Source organism: Octodon degus, unplaced genomic scaffold (genome assembly GCF_000260255.1).
Source record: "Octodon degus isolate 3935 unplaced genomic scaffold, OctDeg1.0 scaffold00006, whole genome shotgun sequence".
Lineage (NCBI taxonomy): Eukaryota > Metazoa > Chordata > Mammalia > Rodentia > Octodontidae > Octodon > Octodon degus.
Window position 1 is genome coordinate 16,896,505 of NW_004524582.1, and position 19,554 is coordinate 16,916,058.

General features: G+C 42.1%; 1 protein-coding gene across 1 annotated transcript; it reads right to left on the bottom strand.

Moving 5' to 3' along the window:
• Nucleotides 1–1,141: 1,141 nt before the first annotated feature.
• On the bottom strand, nucleotides 1,142–16,195 carry Pacrgl (parkin coregulated like). The gene is made up of 9 exons (XM_004624656.2): nucleotides 15,902–16,195; nucleotides 14,399–14,493; nucleotides 14,131–14,285; nucleotides 11,380–11,447; nucleotides 10,019–10,109; nucleotides 7,344–7,478; nucleotides 6,798–6,905; nucleotides 4,915–4,995; nucleotides 1,142–1,816 (listed from the first exon to the last, which is right to left on the bottom strand). Exons 2-9 carry the CDS (start codon nucleotides 14,448–14,450, stop codon nucleotides 1,760–1,762), a joined length of 747 nt encoding a protein of 248 aa, XP_004624713.1. The 5' UTR covers nucleotides 14,451–14,493; nucleotides 15,902–16,195; the 3' UTR covers nucleotides 1,142–1,759.
• Between the last annotated feature and the right edge of the window lie 3,359 nt (nucleotides 16,196–19,554).

Genomic DNA, 19,554 nt, shown 5'->3' on the forward strand with positions numbered 1-19,554 from the left:
TACCATCCCGACAATCACTACCAAGACTTCACAGAAGACTATGTCGTCTGGATTGCATTGTAACTTAGCTCAACGCAGAACTCCAACAGTTCAGAGTCTCCTACTGATCTTAAGTCAGATCTGTAACGTTGCTACCACAGTACCACAGATACACACATCTTCCCTGTTTGGTAGAAATATCAGAGACCAAGAGGCTGCAGGAGGATGAAATCTGCAATTGTCTTTGCAACAATAAATCAGGTATCTATTCTGGTGTAGAGATAGGATATTGAATGCTGCCCTGCTACCACCAGTGTAGAAATTAAGAGTAGTACAATACATGTACACTGAAACCTGCCATCGCGTGTTTGTGTTAACTTAATGTGCACATTTTGTATTTCAAAAAGAAAAATAAAAGCAAAATAAAGTGTTTATAACTCTACCATATTGTGGATCTTTATTCTAACAAATGTCAGAAGGAATTACTAGATTTAAAACAGTCTTAGGGCATTCTCTAGACGGTAGCTATCTGTGGATGGTACTGAGTACAAAAGGTGAAGCCAGTGGGCAGGCAGCTGCTGTAGCAGGCACAATCTGAGGACAAGATGAGGGAACAGAGATCTGATGAAGCAGAGCACCACACATGGAGCCACAAGGAAAAGCTCAAAGATAATGGGCACTTCTGCAGATGGCCAGCTAGAAATGACTGCTGCTCTTTCAAATTAGAACATAGACTGTCTGAAATGAGAACTGCAAAGAGGTCAATGCAGGTGGCTGAGGGGCAGAAAAAGGAAAGGCTTTCTCCAGGGCTTCTGGGACATACTACTTATTCTGCGCTATAAGCCAGTTCCTGTGTAAGAGTGTCAGCAATTTCTCATCTACACCTTTTGCACTGTGTCCCGAGGTTTTGGACTTAGCATGGATTCTCAAGTCTCTAAAGCCTTTCCTTGCCAGTATGACAGGTACATTTGTTGTTTTCTATTTCTCTTCTTCTACTGCTTCCTCTAACAAGATGCCCTACATCAGTAATTCCAAACTATACATTGGTTAACTTTTATTCTACATGATTTTTTTTAAAAAAATAAGCACAACAAAACCACTGAACACCTGTAAGATTTCTAAGATTTTAATTTTCTGAATATCTACATATGTGCATCAGTAATTGAAGTCTACAAAATGCAAAAATAACATTGACTTAAATATAACACCTAAAATTTAGGTAGTTTTAGTAAGTTGTAATAAACAACACACTTGTAATAGAATTTACGTATTTTTTAAACATTCTTAAAACTAGAATAATCTGGAAATAAAGTTTTTCCACACAGTCTACATTATAAAATACATATTTACAAATAATATTAGAGAATTTGCAAATGTTTTCCACTATTTAAACTTCCCAGCCTTGATAAATACAAAACCCAAGAAATGACTCCTCCCAGAAATCTACAAAAATACGTGCACAGCTGTAAGATGATTACAAAACAAATTTTATAAATAAAAAGGCACATCTGATTTGTAAACTCAATAATGGTCCTCAACGTAAGTAATCATAGAAACTTTTAATTGCTTCTCATTATTACTCATTCTTTTTTGTTGATGAATAAATTCTGCTCTAATTCAGCAGGACTCTATAGATTTGTCTTAACTTCCAGCATACAAGTACTGAATGGCGGCCGTGATGTACAAAAATAAACAAACTGAACTGAGTAAGGGTCTGCTGAGTACCCACAGCCAGCACGGACTCCTAGCAGCAAGATGATGACCTTCTCGGCGCCTGCATTCAACAGCATACAGAGCAGTACGTTGGGATTTTGGATTTGATGATGATAAGGCTTCCCTGTGGACAGAAAACAATTGGGCGTCATTCCTACCATGAAGTTACCTAGCAGACATGACACTTGCAGCACATGCCTCAACAGTCTCCAACCCAAGACAAACAGAAATAGGATAAGACCAGAAGAAGGGGATGAGAAATGGGAGCGCAACTTTGCTTCTGAGCTTAAAAATCCTTCTTGCAGTGTGGAGCAGGGAGCAGGGCAGTAGTCAACCCCCCCCACCACCCCCCGCAGCTGCCTCGCTGCCAGGAAGCAGAGCTCTTCTCCGCGCTGTGGCTTCCTTCTGTGCCGGAGGGGCAGCAGAGCAGCCTGAGCGCCGCGCTAGAGGACCTGAGCTCACGGCCGACAAAGGACCCAGCCGAGGACGAGGACGCGCGCTGGGGCTTTAAGTTCTCACACGTTCAATCAAGACCAAGCTTTGTGTAAAAATGTGCCTTTCCCAAGACAAGAGAAGATATTACTTAGAAAGAAAAATCAAATCAGCCCAAGAAAGAACCGATTTCAATTTAAGGCAGGTAATACACAGGTCCATCATAAGCAAGTGACTGTGTGATTCTAATGGTTGATACTTAACTTCCTCCCAAGTGGGGGCTTGACATCATTATAATATACATGCTGTAAGAACTGTGCAGTTGTGCTGCTGAGGGATGGCTTAAAAGACTTTTAACTTTTTTATTTTGTGCTTAATCAAAGATGTTTTATTTATTTATTGTATTTTAAGGAAAAGTCAACAGGGTGTTCAGGGCCTCACTACTAGATCGGACTTGTACTGAACCACCTGATTACAGCCTCCCAAGAACTGGGATTACAGGCCCGCACCTCCACACCCAGCCTCAAGTGTCATCTCAGCTTGGGGGAGGGGGGGTGCAGGGATGGCATGGCAGGCCCAGGAAGCGAACCCCCAGCCCCTGCACCTGCTTGCAGGTGCTTTAATCTGCTGAGCTATTCGGCTGGCTCTAGCTTTAAAGACTTATTTCCAACATTTAGGAAAAAAATCTTATATTAAGCTTTAAATTCTTAAACGAGAATGAAAAGCATTAAGTTCATGCAGGACTGCCAAAATATCAAAACCGAACACAATAATTAACCAGAAAGTCTCTGATATGTAACTTCAATAGAAAATTTTCTATTGAAATTACACAATTATTATTTTTATTATTTATTTTTAAATTGTATTTATTTATTTTTTTTTTGGCGGAACTGGGGATCGAACTCAGGACCTTGAGCTTGCTAGGCAAGCACTTATTGCACTAAGCTATCTCCCCGGCCCCCATAATTATTTTTAAGACATTAAATAGGTCAGAAGGTGCTAGAAATCTGAAGAAATAAATAATACTTAAGAGTCCCAACAATGACAAAATCTTTTCATTTTATTCTTGATATACTCAAAGTCAGTAAAACTGAGTCCCAATAAAAGAGAGATTATCTCTGGGCCCTGGGATGATTAAATATATCCTCTGTATTCTATATTTAAGTCTTACACTTCTTTCACACACATGGGCATGCATGTGTCTACCCATGAAACATCCTGTCCATTTCTACTGTCCCATTCTGAAAGATCCACAGGACATGGAAAGCTGTGAAGAAAGTTGTAGAGTAAGAAGCTGTCACCGTTATTCAGCACCTGCTTACATGCATATGGGGGTGTAGAAAGGCCAAGCAGGTTTTACATCCCATTCTCCCACCAGCCAGCATGCACTGTGCACCTGCCGCACGGACACGGGCTTGGCTGGGGCACATCTCCTCAGCAAGGCATCCGAGTGCTACCCTCGGCCTCGACTTCAACACAACAAAGAAATCCAAAGTCTAATAAGGTTAGAGACCGACTTCTCTTCATAAAGTTTTCTCTAGGCATTCATCATGGAAAGAATGCAATCCACTCAAAGTGAGTGAAGTCAGTCAACCTGGATAATTTAGGCAAAATTTATACCACAATGTCTTTAATTTAAAATTGTCTATTATCCAAATTTTCTTGTAATTAATTCCTTTAGAAAAAGTGTCTCAAGTGAAACTAAGTTCTGCAATACTAAGATGGCACATACTTCAGTCATTATAATCTGATAAAATATAACCCTCAAAATAAAACCAACTTATTTCTAAAACAAGACTGATTACCTGGATACTTTTTTCAATGATAAAATTTCAACTAATGTATTTGACAATGTGCACTAAGAAAATCTCACATAGTTGTGTTCTTTGAAAAGTGAGAATAATCGGCTCCCCTTCGGAGTGGGCGTGAGGACCACGAGCACCGGGACGCCGTGCTCCCGCTGCAGAACACTGGCCGCGGGCGTCCTTTCAGTCTCTACTGGTAGATGCCGAATGTGGAGGCCAGGCAGGCAGAAGGGAAGAGGGGCATGGGGATGCTCGGACTGATCTCTAGGACTAAACAAAATGAATAAACAAGGGCAAAAATATCTGATGGGCTCAGCACACCTCCTTTTTTATTTTTTGTTTTTTGTGCAGGGTCTCACTACACAGCCCAGACTCATAGTGATCCTCCTGACTTCTGCCTCCCAAGTGCTGGGATTATAGGCGCGCGCTACCATGCCTGGAGTCCATCCCTGGTTCAGTGCACCTGGAGGCGGGGCTGGCGAGGCACGCGGAGCCAGGGATCAAACCCTGGCCTCTGCGCTTACCTAAGCAAGTGCTTAGTCTGCTGAGCTATACCGCCAGCCCTAGGACAGATTTTTTTCTTTTTTGTGGAATTGGGGATTGAACACAGGCCTTGTACTTGCCAGGTAAGCACTTATTTTACTGAGTCATCTCACCAGCCCCCAGCACACCTCTTTTAAACTATTTTCTGGAGTTTCAGTTGTCAGACAAACTGTCTAAAATATTTGAAAGAAAAAAACCTAAACTGCAGCGCATGGAGTGCGGTGTGTTACGCAGAGTGAGGCTTCCCATTCCTGTACCTGCTCAGCCTGGGTCTGAGCCCTGGTCCTTGAACGCTGCGTGACCTACCCAAGACACAGTGGGCTCCTAAGCAGCACCACACTGTCACCTTCACAGGATGACTGCCGCTGAAGCCACACATGCAGGCGACTCACAGTGGGACTTAAAATGTTCACAAATGACTTAGGACTGGGGCTGCACCTACACTCCCACCGTGTTGCTCCAGCTTCTGCAGCGCGCTGGTGATCGGCTCCTTGAACTTCTTGTCCATCAGTCTCTTGGCGAGCTTTTGAAGTAAAATATAGGAGGCGACATAAGATGATTTGAAAAAGGAGCAATATTCACAATAGGCAAAACTATGAGTAACTCTTAATTTAAGATTTCAAGACTTCTTCAAGGTAGTATCTTATTAAAATTCATATGTACTAGAAACTACTGTACTTGTTTATATAACGAATTTACATTACTTGAAGTAATACTAATTCATTAGAGTATAACTGAAGTAAATTTTCTATGTAATACCATAGATTTCATTTTTAAAAAGCAAGCACTTTTGCAGGACTATGATAGAAAGCTGTATCCCTAAGGAACACAAACTCTTACAGTAAGAGGTAACAACAGCATATTTATATGAATAATTCACTAAAGATAGATACAGAAATCAGACTACAAGCCATCAAGAGCACTGTCCCCCAAGACCCTCATGCACTTAGGCGGGGATTCCAAAAGGCAACAATTACGGCTCATAGCTCATTCATGTCAGGGGTGGGAGCTGCTGCAGAGATGGGTCACGAGGTCCCATCCAGAAGGGCCTGTCCTCCTTCCCTGGCTCTGCCTGCCTCTCTGCTTCAAGTCTGGCACGAGCTGTGCAGCTGTTCCTGTCCATGCTCCTGTGCCATCCCATCCCGCCTGAGGGTCAGATTACGGAGTGAAATGTGAACTAAAATAAAGCTCTGCTCCTGAAATCGTGGGCAACCACCTACCCGAAGTGCTGTATCTGAAGTGGGTTCCAGAAGCAAAAGGGGAAGTGTGTTTAAAGAAAGGAAAGGGCCTAAGGCGAGTGAGGACCGACTCACAGGAGCAAGCAGAGATGTAGAGGATTCAGGTACGCATGCACAGCTTCTAGCAGTAGCCCCACCAGGAGGCTGCACTGTTACACCCAAAGCCCAAATCAGTTCAGCTCACAGACTTGCTCATGGGTCTACTTCCCGGAAACGCACACAAAGCCCAGGAAAGAGATCCTCATTCACCAGGCACTGAGGCCCATGTCAATCAGGGCGCTTTCTTCTCTTCCCTCCTGGCATACATGAAAGTAACTGAGGAGGAGCACTTCACACGCTGGGCCTTGAATAACAACGCCTTCACCTCCGTGGAAGATTAGGCAAGGTCAGAAGAGGCTTCCCGAAGAGTACCACAATGTGAGAAAGACGACCCGAAAAGACACTCACAGGGCCTACTGACGGCCTAAAGACTGACAAGAAGTCGTCTCTCCACAGCCCTGGGGTTTAACGCTTCAGACAGTGTAGCAGGTCAATTCTGGCTAGGACATAGTCCGTCAGTGTGCAGTAAAAGATGAACTTGCCCTAGAAAGGTTTGACCCTGACTGCTACCCTACCTTATGGTGGTAACCACTACGATCGCAAGGAGTGCCATCAGGGAGGTGTCCGTGTTAACCTTTGGGCTCTAGGCCAGACTGGTCCATACTGACATGTGACTGATGGTGGGGTTGCTGGGCAACAGAACTACACAAGTGTATGAGCACAGCTGATAATTCGTGGTAACAAATGAACACAGGTATCATGACATTACACTGCTCATTAATTTTTTATTCACTTAACTTTAACTTTTGTTCACTTATTATAGGTGTAAGGGCTGCTCTTTTAGGTACTTTCTAATACAAGCAATTAAAGAGAAATATTCTTACTGCCCATTAGTAAAACATTTTAAGATTGCTAAGTCCAATTTCTGTTTTTTTGGTTAAGATGATAAGTTTCTTAAAGGTTTTGAGATATTTTCATGATTAACTTAAAGACATTAAAAAACCAGGAGATACCTTTGCACAACTACTCTCTAATGTTGCAGACTTACACTTGTAAGCAGATGTTTCAGGTGGTCATTTAGAGAAGACCCAACGACAACACTCAACTGTACCAAAGCACTCAATCCTCTTTCAAACACTTCGTCATCCGAATGAACCTGTGGAATTGGTTAATTAGGGAAACAGTGGTGTGAGGTATGGATAGGTCAGGAAAAGGGTAAGCAGGTTGAGATAAAAGATTAAGTATTTAAGGTTACATAATAATCACTGAAAAGCAGAATTAAAAAAATAACTTTTATGCAGAAGATCTAGAGACGGAACACAAAATTTAATTAATATATATATAGCTTAGAGAAAGACTAATGTGAGCTGGCCCCTTCCACTACTTACTCAGAATGTTCCTTCCCAAAAGCACCCTCCAAAGTTATCCTCGAGGTCATAATCAGGCAGCCCCTGAGAGTAGCCTCATTTCCCACACATATCAAAGCCATAGGCAGAGGACAGAAGAGAGGCATCAAATGTTCTTTCTGCATCAGAACTTTCTTTTCTCTCATGTGATTAGAAAAAAAAAAAATAAGTACAATGCAATAACCTACCAGAGCGGCCCTCAGCACAGGAACCAGTCTAGGAAGCAAAGGTATAGTCTTCTCAGGAGCACCTCTGACCAGAAGCAATTCTCTAAAGCCCTCCTTGGACACGAAGGTATACGGATGTTTCGTCTCTCTCAGACCCTGACAAAGACACAAAAACAAAGCAAAATAAAGTTGATTCGCTACCATTTTGCTAGCAAAAGCAAAAACTGAGTCCTCATTAGGCTAAGTAAAAGCTCTAGGTCATTACACATAATTTCAGTGATCATAATTTAAACTGCACTGAAATCATGTGGGGCAAAGGACACATACGAGGCAGGAGTATCTGCTCACAAAAGAGAGCAAAGAGAACAGAACCAAAAACATTAAGAAAATAAAAAGTGCCTGGAATCCCAGCGCAGAGGAGGCTGAAAACAGGAGGATCACTATGAGTCTGAGCTGCATAGTTAGACCCTGTGCCAAATATATAAATGGAAGAAAAAAAAAAAAAAGTGAAACAGGAAAAAGAATAGGAGAGGCATGAAAAAAAGAAAATTTTTAAAATGTAGGAAAAACAGGAGGCCAGGGAGATAGCTCAGTGCAGTAAGTGCTTCCTGAGTTCAATACTCAGTACCACAAAAACAAAAACAAAAGAAAGAAAGAAAAGTAGGAAAAACAGGGAAAATACAAAAATAGAAAGAAACAAAAGGAAACTTTACTAGGATATTAAAAATGTTTGGGTACACCCCTAACCCAGAAAGCACAGCAAAGAAGTGTGAAGAGTATTTTCGTAACCACCCCATAAAAGTGCCAAACTACTGCACCCCCTACCTCTGCTGCGAGTTGAGAATTTGTTTGATGCATTCTGAAATTCTGTCCCCTCACATTTAAATGTCTTATAGTAAAACATTTAGACGATAAAGTTTATTGTACATGCAAAATGACTTTTAAGGTTTTATGTCATTTTGAACTATAGGATGCAATACAAAAGGATATTGAGGTAGACCATTTGCTACTGTGCCCTTTACCCTAAATGCGTAAGAAACAATAAAACAGCAATCTTTTTGGCAGTTTAATCAATCACTGTAAGTCTCAACAAAAGGACCATATGAATTTTTTCAAAGATAAAACAAAGCAAAAGCAAATAAAAGTAAAGCAACCCAACTAGGATCTCATCAGTTTCTGAACATCAAAAGAAATCACCAAGCATAAAAAGAAAACGCATGAACTGGGAAAAAACTTTCACTGGCTGTCTCTCTGATGCACTTCTATTTAGAACTATTATATTAAATATAAAGAATTTTTTTTAAAAATCAGATCTCCAAAATTCAAAGATCCGATTTTAAAAAAACAGGCATCTGAGATGAATATTCACTTCTCAGATGAAAAAATACAAAATGGCAAATAGATGAAAAACTGATGGATCTCATTGGTCATCTGAGAAATGCAAATTAAGCCAACATTGCAATTCCACCTCATCCCAGAAAGAATGGCTCTCATAAAGCAGTAGCCAATAACAGATGCTGGAGTGGTTACAGGGAAAGGGAACCCTTTTCCACTGTTAGTAAGAGTGTTTAAAATTTAAAAATAAAGGAATTTTATTTTATCAATTATTTTTATCCTTACCATCAAAGTTAAAAGCCTTTAAGCAAATTTAAATTAATTTCAAAATATGCTGCCCATTAAGTTATACTGCTTCTAATACCAAATTCTGCAAGCTCAATTATAACTTATAAAAAGCAAACATTTATCAAGACAATACAGCAGCCTTTGGTTTTGACACTACACTTAACAGTAAGTGCAGCTGTAAACTTAAAAGCACTAGAGATTTTTATGCTGTATTATGAAAAAATCCCAATCATAGTATCACCCTCTCCAGTGATTTTACAGAAAAGGGAAATGTTTCTTTAAATTAAAAAATTGTGACTGCAAAGCTTTTACTGATTACTTATGATTTTATTTTGAGGCACGATTAGATTAATATTATTAGTGCTTTAATTTATTCACCTGTTTCCTAACAAACTGATCTCCGGCAAAACAGCTAAATGTTTAGATTCAAGACAACTCGTTCTTTCACTTACCTAGTTCTGATTTCAGGAATAAAATTCACAGAAGACACTGTAGAGTCACTTGAAGCTAAGACTATGCCAGCTTATTTCCTGACCGAAATGTAAACCATACAAAGGAAATCATGAAAAGCTTTTAAAGACTACTCAGTGGTAACGACCAACTCCAAGCTATTCTACCAACAGCACAGCCAGGAGTGCCCAGAGCCGACCTCTTCTCTAAGTGGATAATTAGGGGGTTGAAATCATTTCCTAAGATGTACACCATATCAGTACACCTGGTTGTAGAAACACAGATGAGGCCCTTATTATCTGGCATCAGTTTAATTTCAATCCTGCTTTTCAGATTTATCTAATTTAAAAAAAAAAAAGTATCTTCCTCCTCCTTACAATACCATTATTTTTATTTTCTGAATTAAGTATGAATATTTCATGCACTTATCTAGACATCTTCAGTAGACTAATATGTTTATAAAGTTGGTTAGTTGATTTCTAGTAAAAATATGACAATCATCATTACTTCCTAAAGGGGTGCCAAAGTACAGAATGAGATTTACTGACCTTCAACAAAGCATTTAATGGAATTTTAACAAAATTTTTTTCCCAAATTAACACTCAGGAAGATGAATTAGTTACCTCAGCTAAAGTAATAAGAAGAGGATCAAATGGGAGATTTTCAGGAGGACAGTCCCACTGTAATCTGTGCTTTACTGAGCCGTGCACCAACCTAGAACACAAAAAAAAAGTGACTGCAGGGATCTAACTGGCATACACTTATGCGGTATAAAAATGTATACAACTATCTTGTAGCATACAGGTAGACCATAACTTAAAAATCAACAAAATCATTTTTCAAAATAATGGCTATAATCCTACAAAGCTCCACTCTTTCAGCAAACTACAGTATTTGAGCATGTTATCTGTTAGTCCTAGCGCTCCAATTTCACAATAAGATACATGACCTCCAGAAAATAAAAGCATGTAAACAAAATAATCAGAAAAAATTTTTTATAAAAGGCACTGTTTTTCTGATACAGGTCATTTACACTTAATGCTAATAATAAGCAATATCAGATTTAATCCCTATTTCAGAACAGGAGATAGATCAGCCCATAAAATGGACTAGTCAGGTAGCTCCTGGCTTAGGGCCTATGCACTGAGACCTAACTGACAACAACTATGTGGTAGACACAGAAGCCATGGAGTGTGGCGAGGGAGATGCACGCATCCAAGGAGCCAACACTCCAGTAACAGGGAGCCCACCCAGCAACCTTCCTCTACTCCTTTAGTAGTTTGGTAAAAGCCAGAGGTCCCTGCAACTGGTTTGCATTTTTAGCAATACTCAGCTGCTGGACAGGAGGTAGAACACTCAAGAACTTTAAAATGGAGCTGCCATTTAAATCTCAATATGAAATAATATTAAATTGATGAACATTTTTTAACTTTTTCCACTCAAAATCTGAAAATACCATTAATATTTTTTTTAAATTTTAGAACAGCAATAAGAAAAAAATAAATGTTGTGATTATCATTATATAATGAAAATCAAATTTTCTATCATCTAAGACATGCAAAAATTTCACATATTGTGAAGGCAGCAAGATCATATGCAAAAAACAAGCAAAATCAATACCCACATATAGCAAGACATGTAACCTCACTAAACTGCCAATTTTTACTTTACCAAGATAGGTTTTCTTATTTTAATTTGCCCAAACCTATACTTAAATTTATACAGTTAAAAGTGGTTCATTCTGTTTTTTAAGTTATTTCATGGTTTGCCACAGATCTCCTCTCTGTAATTACACTTTAGAATTCAATGGTTTTCTTCAACAATGCCTGGAGATCTATACCAATCCAACAGCCAGGGTAAAAAGTTATTGTTATTTCAATCTTTCCAGTAAATAAAACTGTGAATACACTGAAACTGAATACTGTATTGACTTTACTCAATTATCCTGAAGAATACAGTCAGCTGTAAACTGTATTGATTTTACCTGCAAGGAATACCTCCTTTAGAATAAATAGCAGCAAATGCAGAAGGAACTCGTGACTGTTCACCGAACTGAAATAAAAAATAAAAATGTGACCATCGCATGCATTTTTGTGACATCTAATCAATTTTAATCTTGCTGCAATAAGGACAAACAGTCATCCTGATTTTCAAACTGCCACTCTGGCGTTATGTACATCACTTTTGCTCAGCTACAATTCTGAGAAAAATTGTCTCGGTACTATTAAAGCCACAACCAAGATTTGTACATATCTTGTTAGTTCCTTGTTTCAGAGGGTTTAAAATTGCCAGAAACTCTCCATAGACTGACGCAGTATGAGGGTGAGTGGGGAGGTGGTGCTGAACATAAACAAAGCATATTTATTATCAGCTACGAGCATATCTCCTACTTGCCCCCACCCCCTGAGACGAATAAAGTGAGCTGCACAGTTACTGAATCTGTAAGCTCTCTAGGCTGCCACTATGTTCTGTAAGGAAAACATGGGCTGGGATATAGCTCAGATGCACAGTACCTGCATAACAAGCATGAGGTTATGAGTTCAATTCCTAGTACCAAATGAAAAAAAAAAAAAGAAAAAGAAAAAAGATTGGGTCAATGCCAGGTGTGGTGGCACACACTCTTAATGCCATCCCTCTGGAGGACTGAGGCAGAAAGATCGCAAGGTCAAGTCCTGCCTGGGCAGCTTAATAAGATCCTGACTCAAAATTTAAAAATGAGAAGGGCTGGAGATGTAGCTCAGTGGGAAAGCCGTCATTTTAATCCCCAGCACTGCAAAACAAAGCAACATAAAACAAACTAATGGTAGAGTAAGTCACAGATTGTGCAAAATCCTCACAAATACACATTATATGAACATACTTCCTTGGATTATGTAACGTCAAATCTTCCACTGTAGCTATATATTATATTCTAGTGGTCTCCAACCTTTTAGGCACCAGGGAAGGGCTTCATAGACAGTAATTTTGACAGTGTGGTTACAGTAGGCTTTGGGATGATTCAAAGAAGCATGAACCAAGGTCCCCGGCACAAGGAGCTCGCAGTAAAGTCTGTGCTCTAGGTATGAGAACCCAAAGGCATCTGATTTGACAGGAGGCAGAGCTGGGACAGGGAAGTCAAGGCCTGGGAGGAGCTGTACCTACAGATGGCACTTCCCTGGCTCCCCCTTGCTTACTTCCTGCTGCGGAGCCCAGTTCCTAACAGGCTACAGACCTGTACCTCTCTCATAATAGAGCACATTAATCTACCCTCTAAGAGGAAATGGCCAACCAACAAGTCAGCCACCATAGCCTAAGTGATTTCAATATAAGTAATCAGAGACTTCAGAATTTAGAACAATTCTTTCAAGAGGTACTTTGAACATAATCACATGAAACGTAATTGTTGAAATTATGAAATTAAAAAATGTAATAACCTTTGTTAAAGATATAACTAGCTGAATGTTTTTTTAAAAAAAAAACATACAAAGCTTAAAAATAAACTCCGTACACATTTTCAAGTAGTTTATTTAACATGACAACTTGAAAGTAATTTTTAAAGTTTGTATTGCTTTTAAAGCAGGAATTATGACCAGAAGAAAAAAACATTCCTCTACCACTACAAATTACTACCTAGGACTTGGACTGAATTTTGTATCTCACATTTTCCAATCGAGTTTCTTCTTTGTTTTCAGAAGAAAGATGTTAATTCTACCTGGATGCTCCACACAAATAAGGGCGAACTTTTTGGACCTTTCCGTGATAGAAACAGCCCACTGCAGCACCTGAGGTCCACCTCAAGCAGTGGGCCAGCCACCTTGCACTGCTGCCCTGCAACTCACCCTGCTACTAAACTGCTCTGAATGCCACCCAATTTTCTCTATTTGCTACTTTTGATCTGTTAGTGAAGGAAGCTGATTCTGCACACCTGGGAGGGTGAGGGCAAGCAGGTGCAGAGACTAACCATTTCTAGTATGTTCTGTGGCTGGTATCAGTAAGCAACCTACATTCATCTGCCCTCAAAATCAGCTGAGAGCCTCAGTTGCTCTCATAATCCCCTTCAAAGAAAGAAAACATTATCACCCTACCCTACAACAGTGGCGGCGAACCTATGGCACATGTCCCAGAGAGGGCTTTTTTCCACTGAAAGAAAAGGTACAGGGTTTGCCATCCCTGCTCTATACCAAGGCTGAGCATAGCCCAGACAACACCTGGTGGTGCTGTACATTTTTAATTTCTAGCCAGTTCACTGACCTACAGACTTACCATTCATATGCTTTTATATAAATAAATCTCAGGTTGGTTAAATTCCCTCTGAGAGAGAAAAATGGGGGCTAGTATTACAGTTAGGACTATTGACAGAACGAACTTCTAACTTATAGAGTATAGAGGAATAAACACCTTTATGCAACTATACAGGACCACATCCACTGAGTAAGTTCTCTTACGATGTAAGTAAAATAACATAGAAAATACAAAATGCAGTTGACATGCAGTTCATTTTAAGGTCTACATGACCTTTTTTTTTTGTACTAGGAATCAAACTCTGGACCTCAGGCTTGCCAGGCAGGCGCTGATGCTGCTGAGCTGTATCTCCAGCCCATCAATGAATCCAGTAGGGCATACCAAACTGACTAAATCTAGCTCAAGGAAAAAAATGGAGGAAACTCAGGCAGCATTCCAAATGGTGCAATAGTCAGAGGCTAAATGCATGCTACCTCTAAAGACCTAGTGAGTAGGGAATCTTTTTTGTACTTACAGGGTTAATTGTCTTAGGGTTCAGTTTATCACTTGGTCGAGGATGGAGTTTTCTTACAGACTCTGGAGAACTGGGCAAAGAAGCAGATCTGCTCCACTGCACGGCAGCCCTCTGTTTCACCTGTGGGCCTGTAGATGTCTTCTGATCACACTTACCTGGAAGGAACAGATACCAACAAAAAAGAGGCAGGAGGAATAAGGTGGAGCCCTAACACACAAGGTCTCACTGAGAAAGCCGGCCTCTTCGTTTAGAAAAGCACACTTCTGACCTGCCCCTCTGTTTCTCAACTGGACGCTCGCAGGACACCCTGGCTTCTGCATCGCCTCCCTTGCACTTCTGCAGCTGACTTCAAAACGTGTTTATCTGTGATCAACATAAAGAACAAAACACAGTACAGTATAAGCTACAATAGGAAGTACATAAAGTACACAGTATGCAGCCAAATACCTGCAGAAGACTAAGAGGAAGACAGGAAATCATGGCAATTTTAGCAAATATAATAACACCAAAAACGTAAGCCATGCTCAAGAAAACAAGATACATAAAATAACTTTTCCTGCCGAAATTGTCAAAGTAGACTGTAAGAAGCTCATCTGCAGCACTCTGGCCACATGAAAAAAATATACACTAGATTTTTCAAAGGAGTGGTTTGTTCATCCCCTACTAACCCCAAAAAGTTCCTGTAATGCAATCATGTTTTACATTTTGAACGAGTTCAAAAAGTGTCTGCAATTAAAGTTTAAGCAGGGGGTGGGGAGATGGCCTAGTAGAATAAGCGCTTGCCTGGCAAGCCAAGGGCCTGAGTTCAATCCCCGATTACACACACACACACACACACACACACACACACAAAAGTTTTATCATGTTGGAAAATTGAGCTTCCCATGTCTTGCTGTACACGGGACTTTTCGCGTGCAGCATACGTAACTTACAGCAACAACTACCTAGATATAACAATGTAAAATCTCTGTATAATTTTTAAAAAATCCTATATAAATGAGTGTCTTTTAATTTTTTCACTCACTAAAATTACTCCTCTTTAAGGCAAATTAGGGGTGCTTGACTTTTTAAAAAAGAACTACCTGGGAGGTCACCACCTACAGGCTTGAACATGAGCTGTCTGTATAACGCAAACGATTAATTCATCTTACTTGAAGTGCTTTGTCATTAAGTACAGTACGGGGGAGGAGGAGGAGGAGGATATGGCGACGGGGAACGTGAAGAGGCAAGACATAGGCTGTTTTGCGTTACAAATACCACAGAGACCGCCCTTCGTTGCACTCTTTTGTAGAATAACAGAAAGATCTAACAGACACTAGAATCTCTCGCTCCACCAAACGTGGAAGCCCAGCTATGTCACAACGTCGGAGAAAAGCCCAGGCCCCTGAAGCTCCACCGCAGAGCCACTTTCCCTTAGTCTGGATACTGCACTTCGCCGAGAGCGGCCTCCAGCGCCCGAGTCACGGGCAGGAAGCTCCTGCCACTGTTTTGGGCAACTCGAATATCCGGTTCACTTCTCTGCAATCCTGCTGGTCCTCCCAACGCAGGTCCCGCGCCACCGCGCCGCGCCGCACGCTCAACTCCTGCGGGCAGAGCTTATTCGTCAGCCTGCCACAGGCCCTCGCCGGCGACGTGCGCTCCACACCTGAAAGCCCCAACTCCGCGGCGCAGAGGGCGCGCGAGGCCCACGCGTCCCCGCCCGTTCCGCCGTCGAGGAACCCTAAACCTCACTGTGCTCCCCACGTCCCCGTCACCGCCCGCCCCCAAATACCTCCGACTGGCTTTCGGGACCAGTGAGTTGTCCAAGTTGGAAGACGAGCAGACACGGAGAAAACGAGGGCAAAGGCAGAAGCTGAAAAGCGGGTCGCAAAGAGGCCCGCGGGGAGGCGCTCCGCGCCGGGAACCGGGCCCTCGGCCACCGCGGGCGGCCGCACCGGGGCGCAGGCCCGCTGGGAGGCCACCGGGCGGAGCGCGCCGCAGGAGCCTCGCCCCGCGGCCGCCGCCCGTCGGGGACGCTCGGTCCTACCGCGCCGCTCTGCCGCCGCAGCTGCACACGCCAACGGCCACCGGGGCCGCAGCCGACCGCTCCAGCACGGGAAAACGGGGCTTCGCGCCCCGACGCCGCGCACTGACGTCAGGCGCACGTTGCGTCCTCTTAGCCAATGGCAGAGAGGCCGCGGGAGCGCGGGCGCTGAATGGTTACCGTGGCGACCGGGTGGGCGTGTGACCCTGAGGTTGTGTGCAGACCAAAGGAACCCCGGTGGGAGAGCTCTTCAGAAAGTGAGTTTGTGGAAGCGGAGAGGTGAACTGCTGCCGGTACCTCCAGGCTTGGGCTGAATTCTCAGCTTCTCTCCAGGACAGTGTTCTCTGTTCTGCCTCTGCTGTTCTGAAAGCTGCGGACTGTGAACAATCCGTCTGGCTTTAATGGACTGTGGAATTTCTTTGAGCTTCCTCTTCTGTGTAACTAATGCCCAAACCCAGCTGTGGAAAGTCTCTTCCTGTCACGTTTTACTAATACGTATGCTATTGCATGGAACTACAGAATACACCCCATCCTAGTATTACAAAGCATGTGATGTTGACCTCAGAATTATTTTAATGTGCTGTTGCAAGAAAATGGTTCCTTTTGCTATTCCACCACCATCAATTTGAGTTGTCTTAGTAAAGCGCCTAAACTCTTTGCCCCCTGTCGATTGCGACCCTTCCTAATCTTCTGTTGCCAACCCAGGCTTTCTGCTCAAGTGACACTGAGGTACACAGCTGTGCAGTCCTTCCATTCCCTTGTGCATTCTTGTTACCTGACTGTCACCCCAGAAGCATCTTCATTAGGGTGTGTGTTTCTTCAGGATAAAGACTTTGTCTCTTTGTTTTTCTCCAGTCTCTAGTGTGTGCTCAGGAAATGCTTTTGGAGGAAATCAAATGAATGAATGAATGAATGAATGAATGGTGAATGAATTCCACTCCTACTGAATTTCACTAAGCTTTAAGAACCTTATGTGAGCTGGAGAGATAGCTCAGCGGCATAAGCACCTGCCTGACAAGCACAAGATCCTCAGTTCAATCCCCGGTACCAGACCAAAAAAACGAAAATAAAACTTACCTGTTACCTGTTGGGGGGGGGGGTAGATGGGACATAGCTCAGTGGAATAAGTGCTTGCCTGAGATAGCTCACAGGCATAAGCACAAGGTCCTGAGTTCGATCTCTGGTATCGTAAAAATAAAATAAAAGAACCTCATGTAGAAATTTACCTTAATTTTAAGTTGTATTGTAATGTCCAAGTCTGTGTCCCCATGAAAGTCAAACTGTCTTCATGCATTTTCTTTTTTTTTTTCTTTATTTGAGAGAGAGAGAGAGAGAGAGAGAGGTGTGTGTGGCCAGCTCAGCCCACCAGGGGGCGGGCTGGCTGGCATGTGGTGCTGGGGGATCGAACCGTGGTCCCTGTGCTTTTTGGCTAAGCTTGTTCCAAGTAGGTGCTTTAGACCACTGAGCCATCTCTCCAGCCCTGTCTTCATGCATTTTCTATCCCCTGCACTTGTCACAGTGTGTGCTTAACTAATAGCTTGGAAAAAAGTAGACATTTAAAAATGCCCTGTGTCTTCAGCTACTGTTACGGTTTGTGTCTAGTTGTCCGCCCAAAGCCTCCTGTAAGTTGTGGGTGGGGCTGTCAAGCTTGAGGAGCAGCAAGAGGCTTGAGGGGCGGGGCCAGAGGACCAGGGCGGAGCTTGAGGGGCGGGGCCAGAGAGGTGCTGACAGTCAAACTGACAGCCTGTGCCCCCCTCAACACACACAGCAATGTCCCAACCTCTCTTCCAGATCCTGTAGCATGGGGTAGCAGTGTCTCAAGGTATTGTTGTGTAATTCAGGCTGCTTTAAACTATGAAACCTGCAGTAACTGAGCTAAATAAACCTTTCCTTCCTTAAGCTTGAGTGTCAGGTATCTGTTCCAGCAAAGTAACTAAGACAGCTACTTTCGCAGTATACTTTTTTTCCTCCAACTTCCACAAGTCCTATTGCCGTAGGCAGCTGTGTTAGGTAGAGTATTCTAGGCAGTCAGGCAGGGCTGGTCCGCGGAAGGAGCCAGTGTGGAAGAGGACAAACCTTGCGACTGTGGGAGAGACAGGCGCTTCCCTGAGGGCCAGACCTTAGGACCAAAGATTAAACAAATGCACTCACATGCTTCCGTAGGGATAGATATCAGGGACTGATATTCTAAACAGGTATCAGTCACCTTTAAAAAACCAGGAAAAGTCACTAACCCAACCCCCCACAGGAAAAGCCCTTGTTCTGTGTTCCTGCTCCCTTGCCACAGGACTGGCTTCCATATTTGATCTCGAGTTCATCAGTTTTACCTGAGCATGTATGCTTGTTTTCTGTTTCCCAACTTGGACCTGCTTCATGTTGTGTGTTTGCTCTAAAAAAATCCTAAGAAAAAGCAGGTTCCTTGGCAACCTACTCTGGTCCCCTTCTGTCTCTCAGACAGAAGCTGTCTTTCCTCCAATAAATATATTATTCTCTTTACCTCCATTGTTCCTAAAATTCATTCTTCAAGTTTATAGAACACAAACTAATTCATCCCACATATCTTTCAGGTAGGGAGTTTGCTTCCCCTATACCCTATCCTGTGCTTACCACTAACATTTTCAACAGACTCAGAAATATACATGTCCTTAATCTTCTAATCCTTCTACCCTAAATGGAAAGAGTTGTGTTCAATATTACAAGGAATGTGTGTATTGCTCTGAATGTAAACTCTAAATCTGAAACTCGTCTCTCTTCTTTACCAACTATGATGCCTCTGCAGAACAACTTATATAACCCTCAAGTTTCTCCTCATCATAGGGGCCATGTAAAACCAAACAGTGTGAATAAAAGACCTCATATGTAGAAAGCACCCAGCCTTAGCTAGAGCAATTATCCAGCTGAAAGGAAATTAAAATTAGAAGGCAGAGGCCAGGCATAGTTGTAGTCAAGTCTAACTTCAGCACTTCGGAGGCTGAGGCAGAACAATCATTCTAAATTGGAGATCAGCCAGGGTACATAGTGAGTTCAAGGCCAGCCTGAGCTACATAGCAAGACCCTGTCTCAATAAAATAAAATAAAATAAAACATACATGCATGGCACTGTAAGTGACAAACAATTCAAGCTGTATCTTGGAGTATAGACCATGGACAATGACTTAAACTTTCAGGCTTTTAATAATAACTATTACTGCCAGTGTGAATGTCTCTTAATCATAGTTAAAAGTTTCCTCTATACTTTATTTGTGTAAAAGAACAAGCAGGCTTATTGGTGTCACGCCTTTTTTAGAATATCAGGCAATAAAGGCTGGATGGGCTTTTTAAAAGAACTTGTTTGAGGCTTCCAGGTAAAGATGACCCACAGACAGTTGGCCTATCTAGAGGGTAGGGAAGAGGTGTGAGGA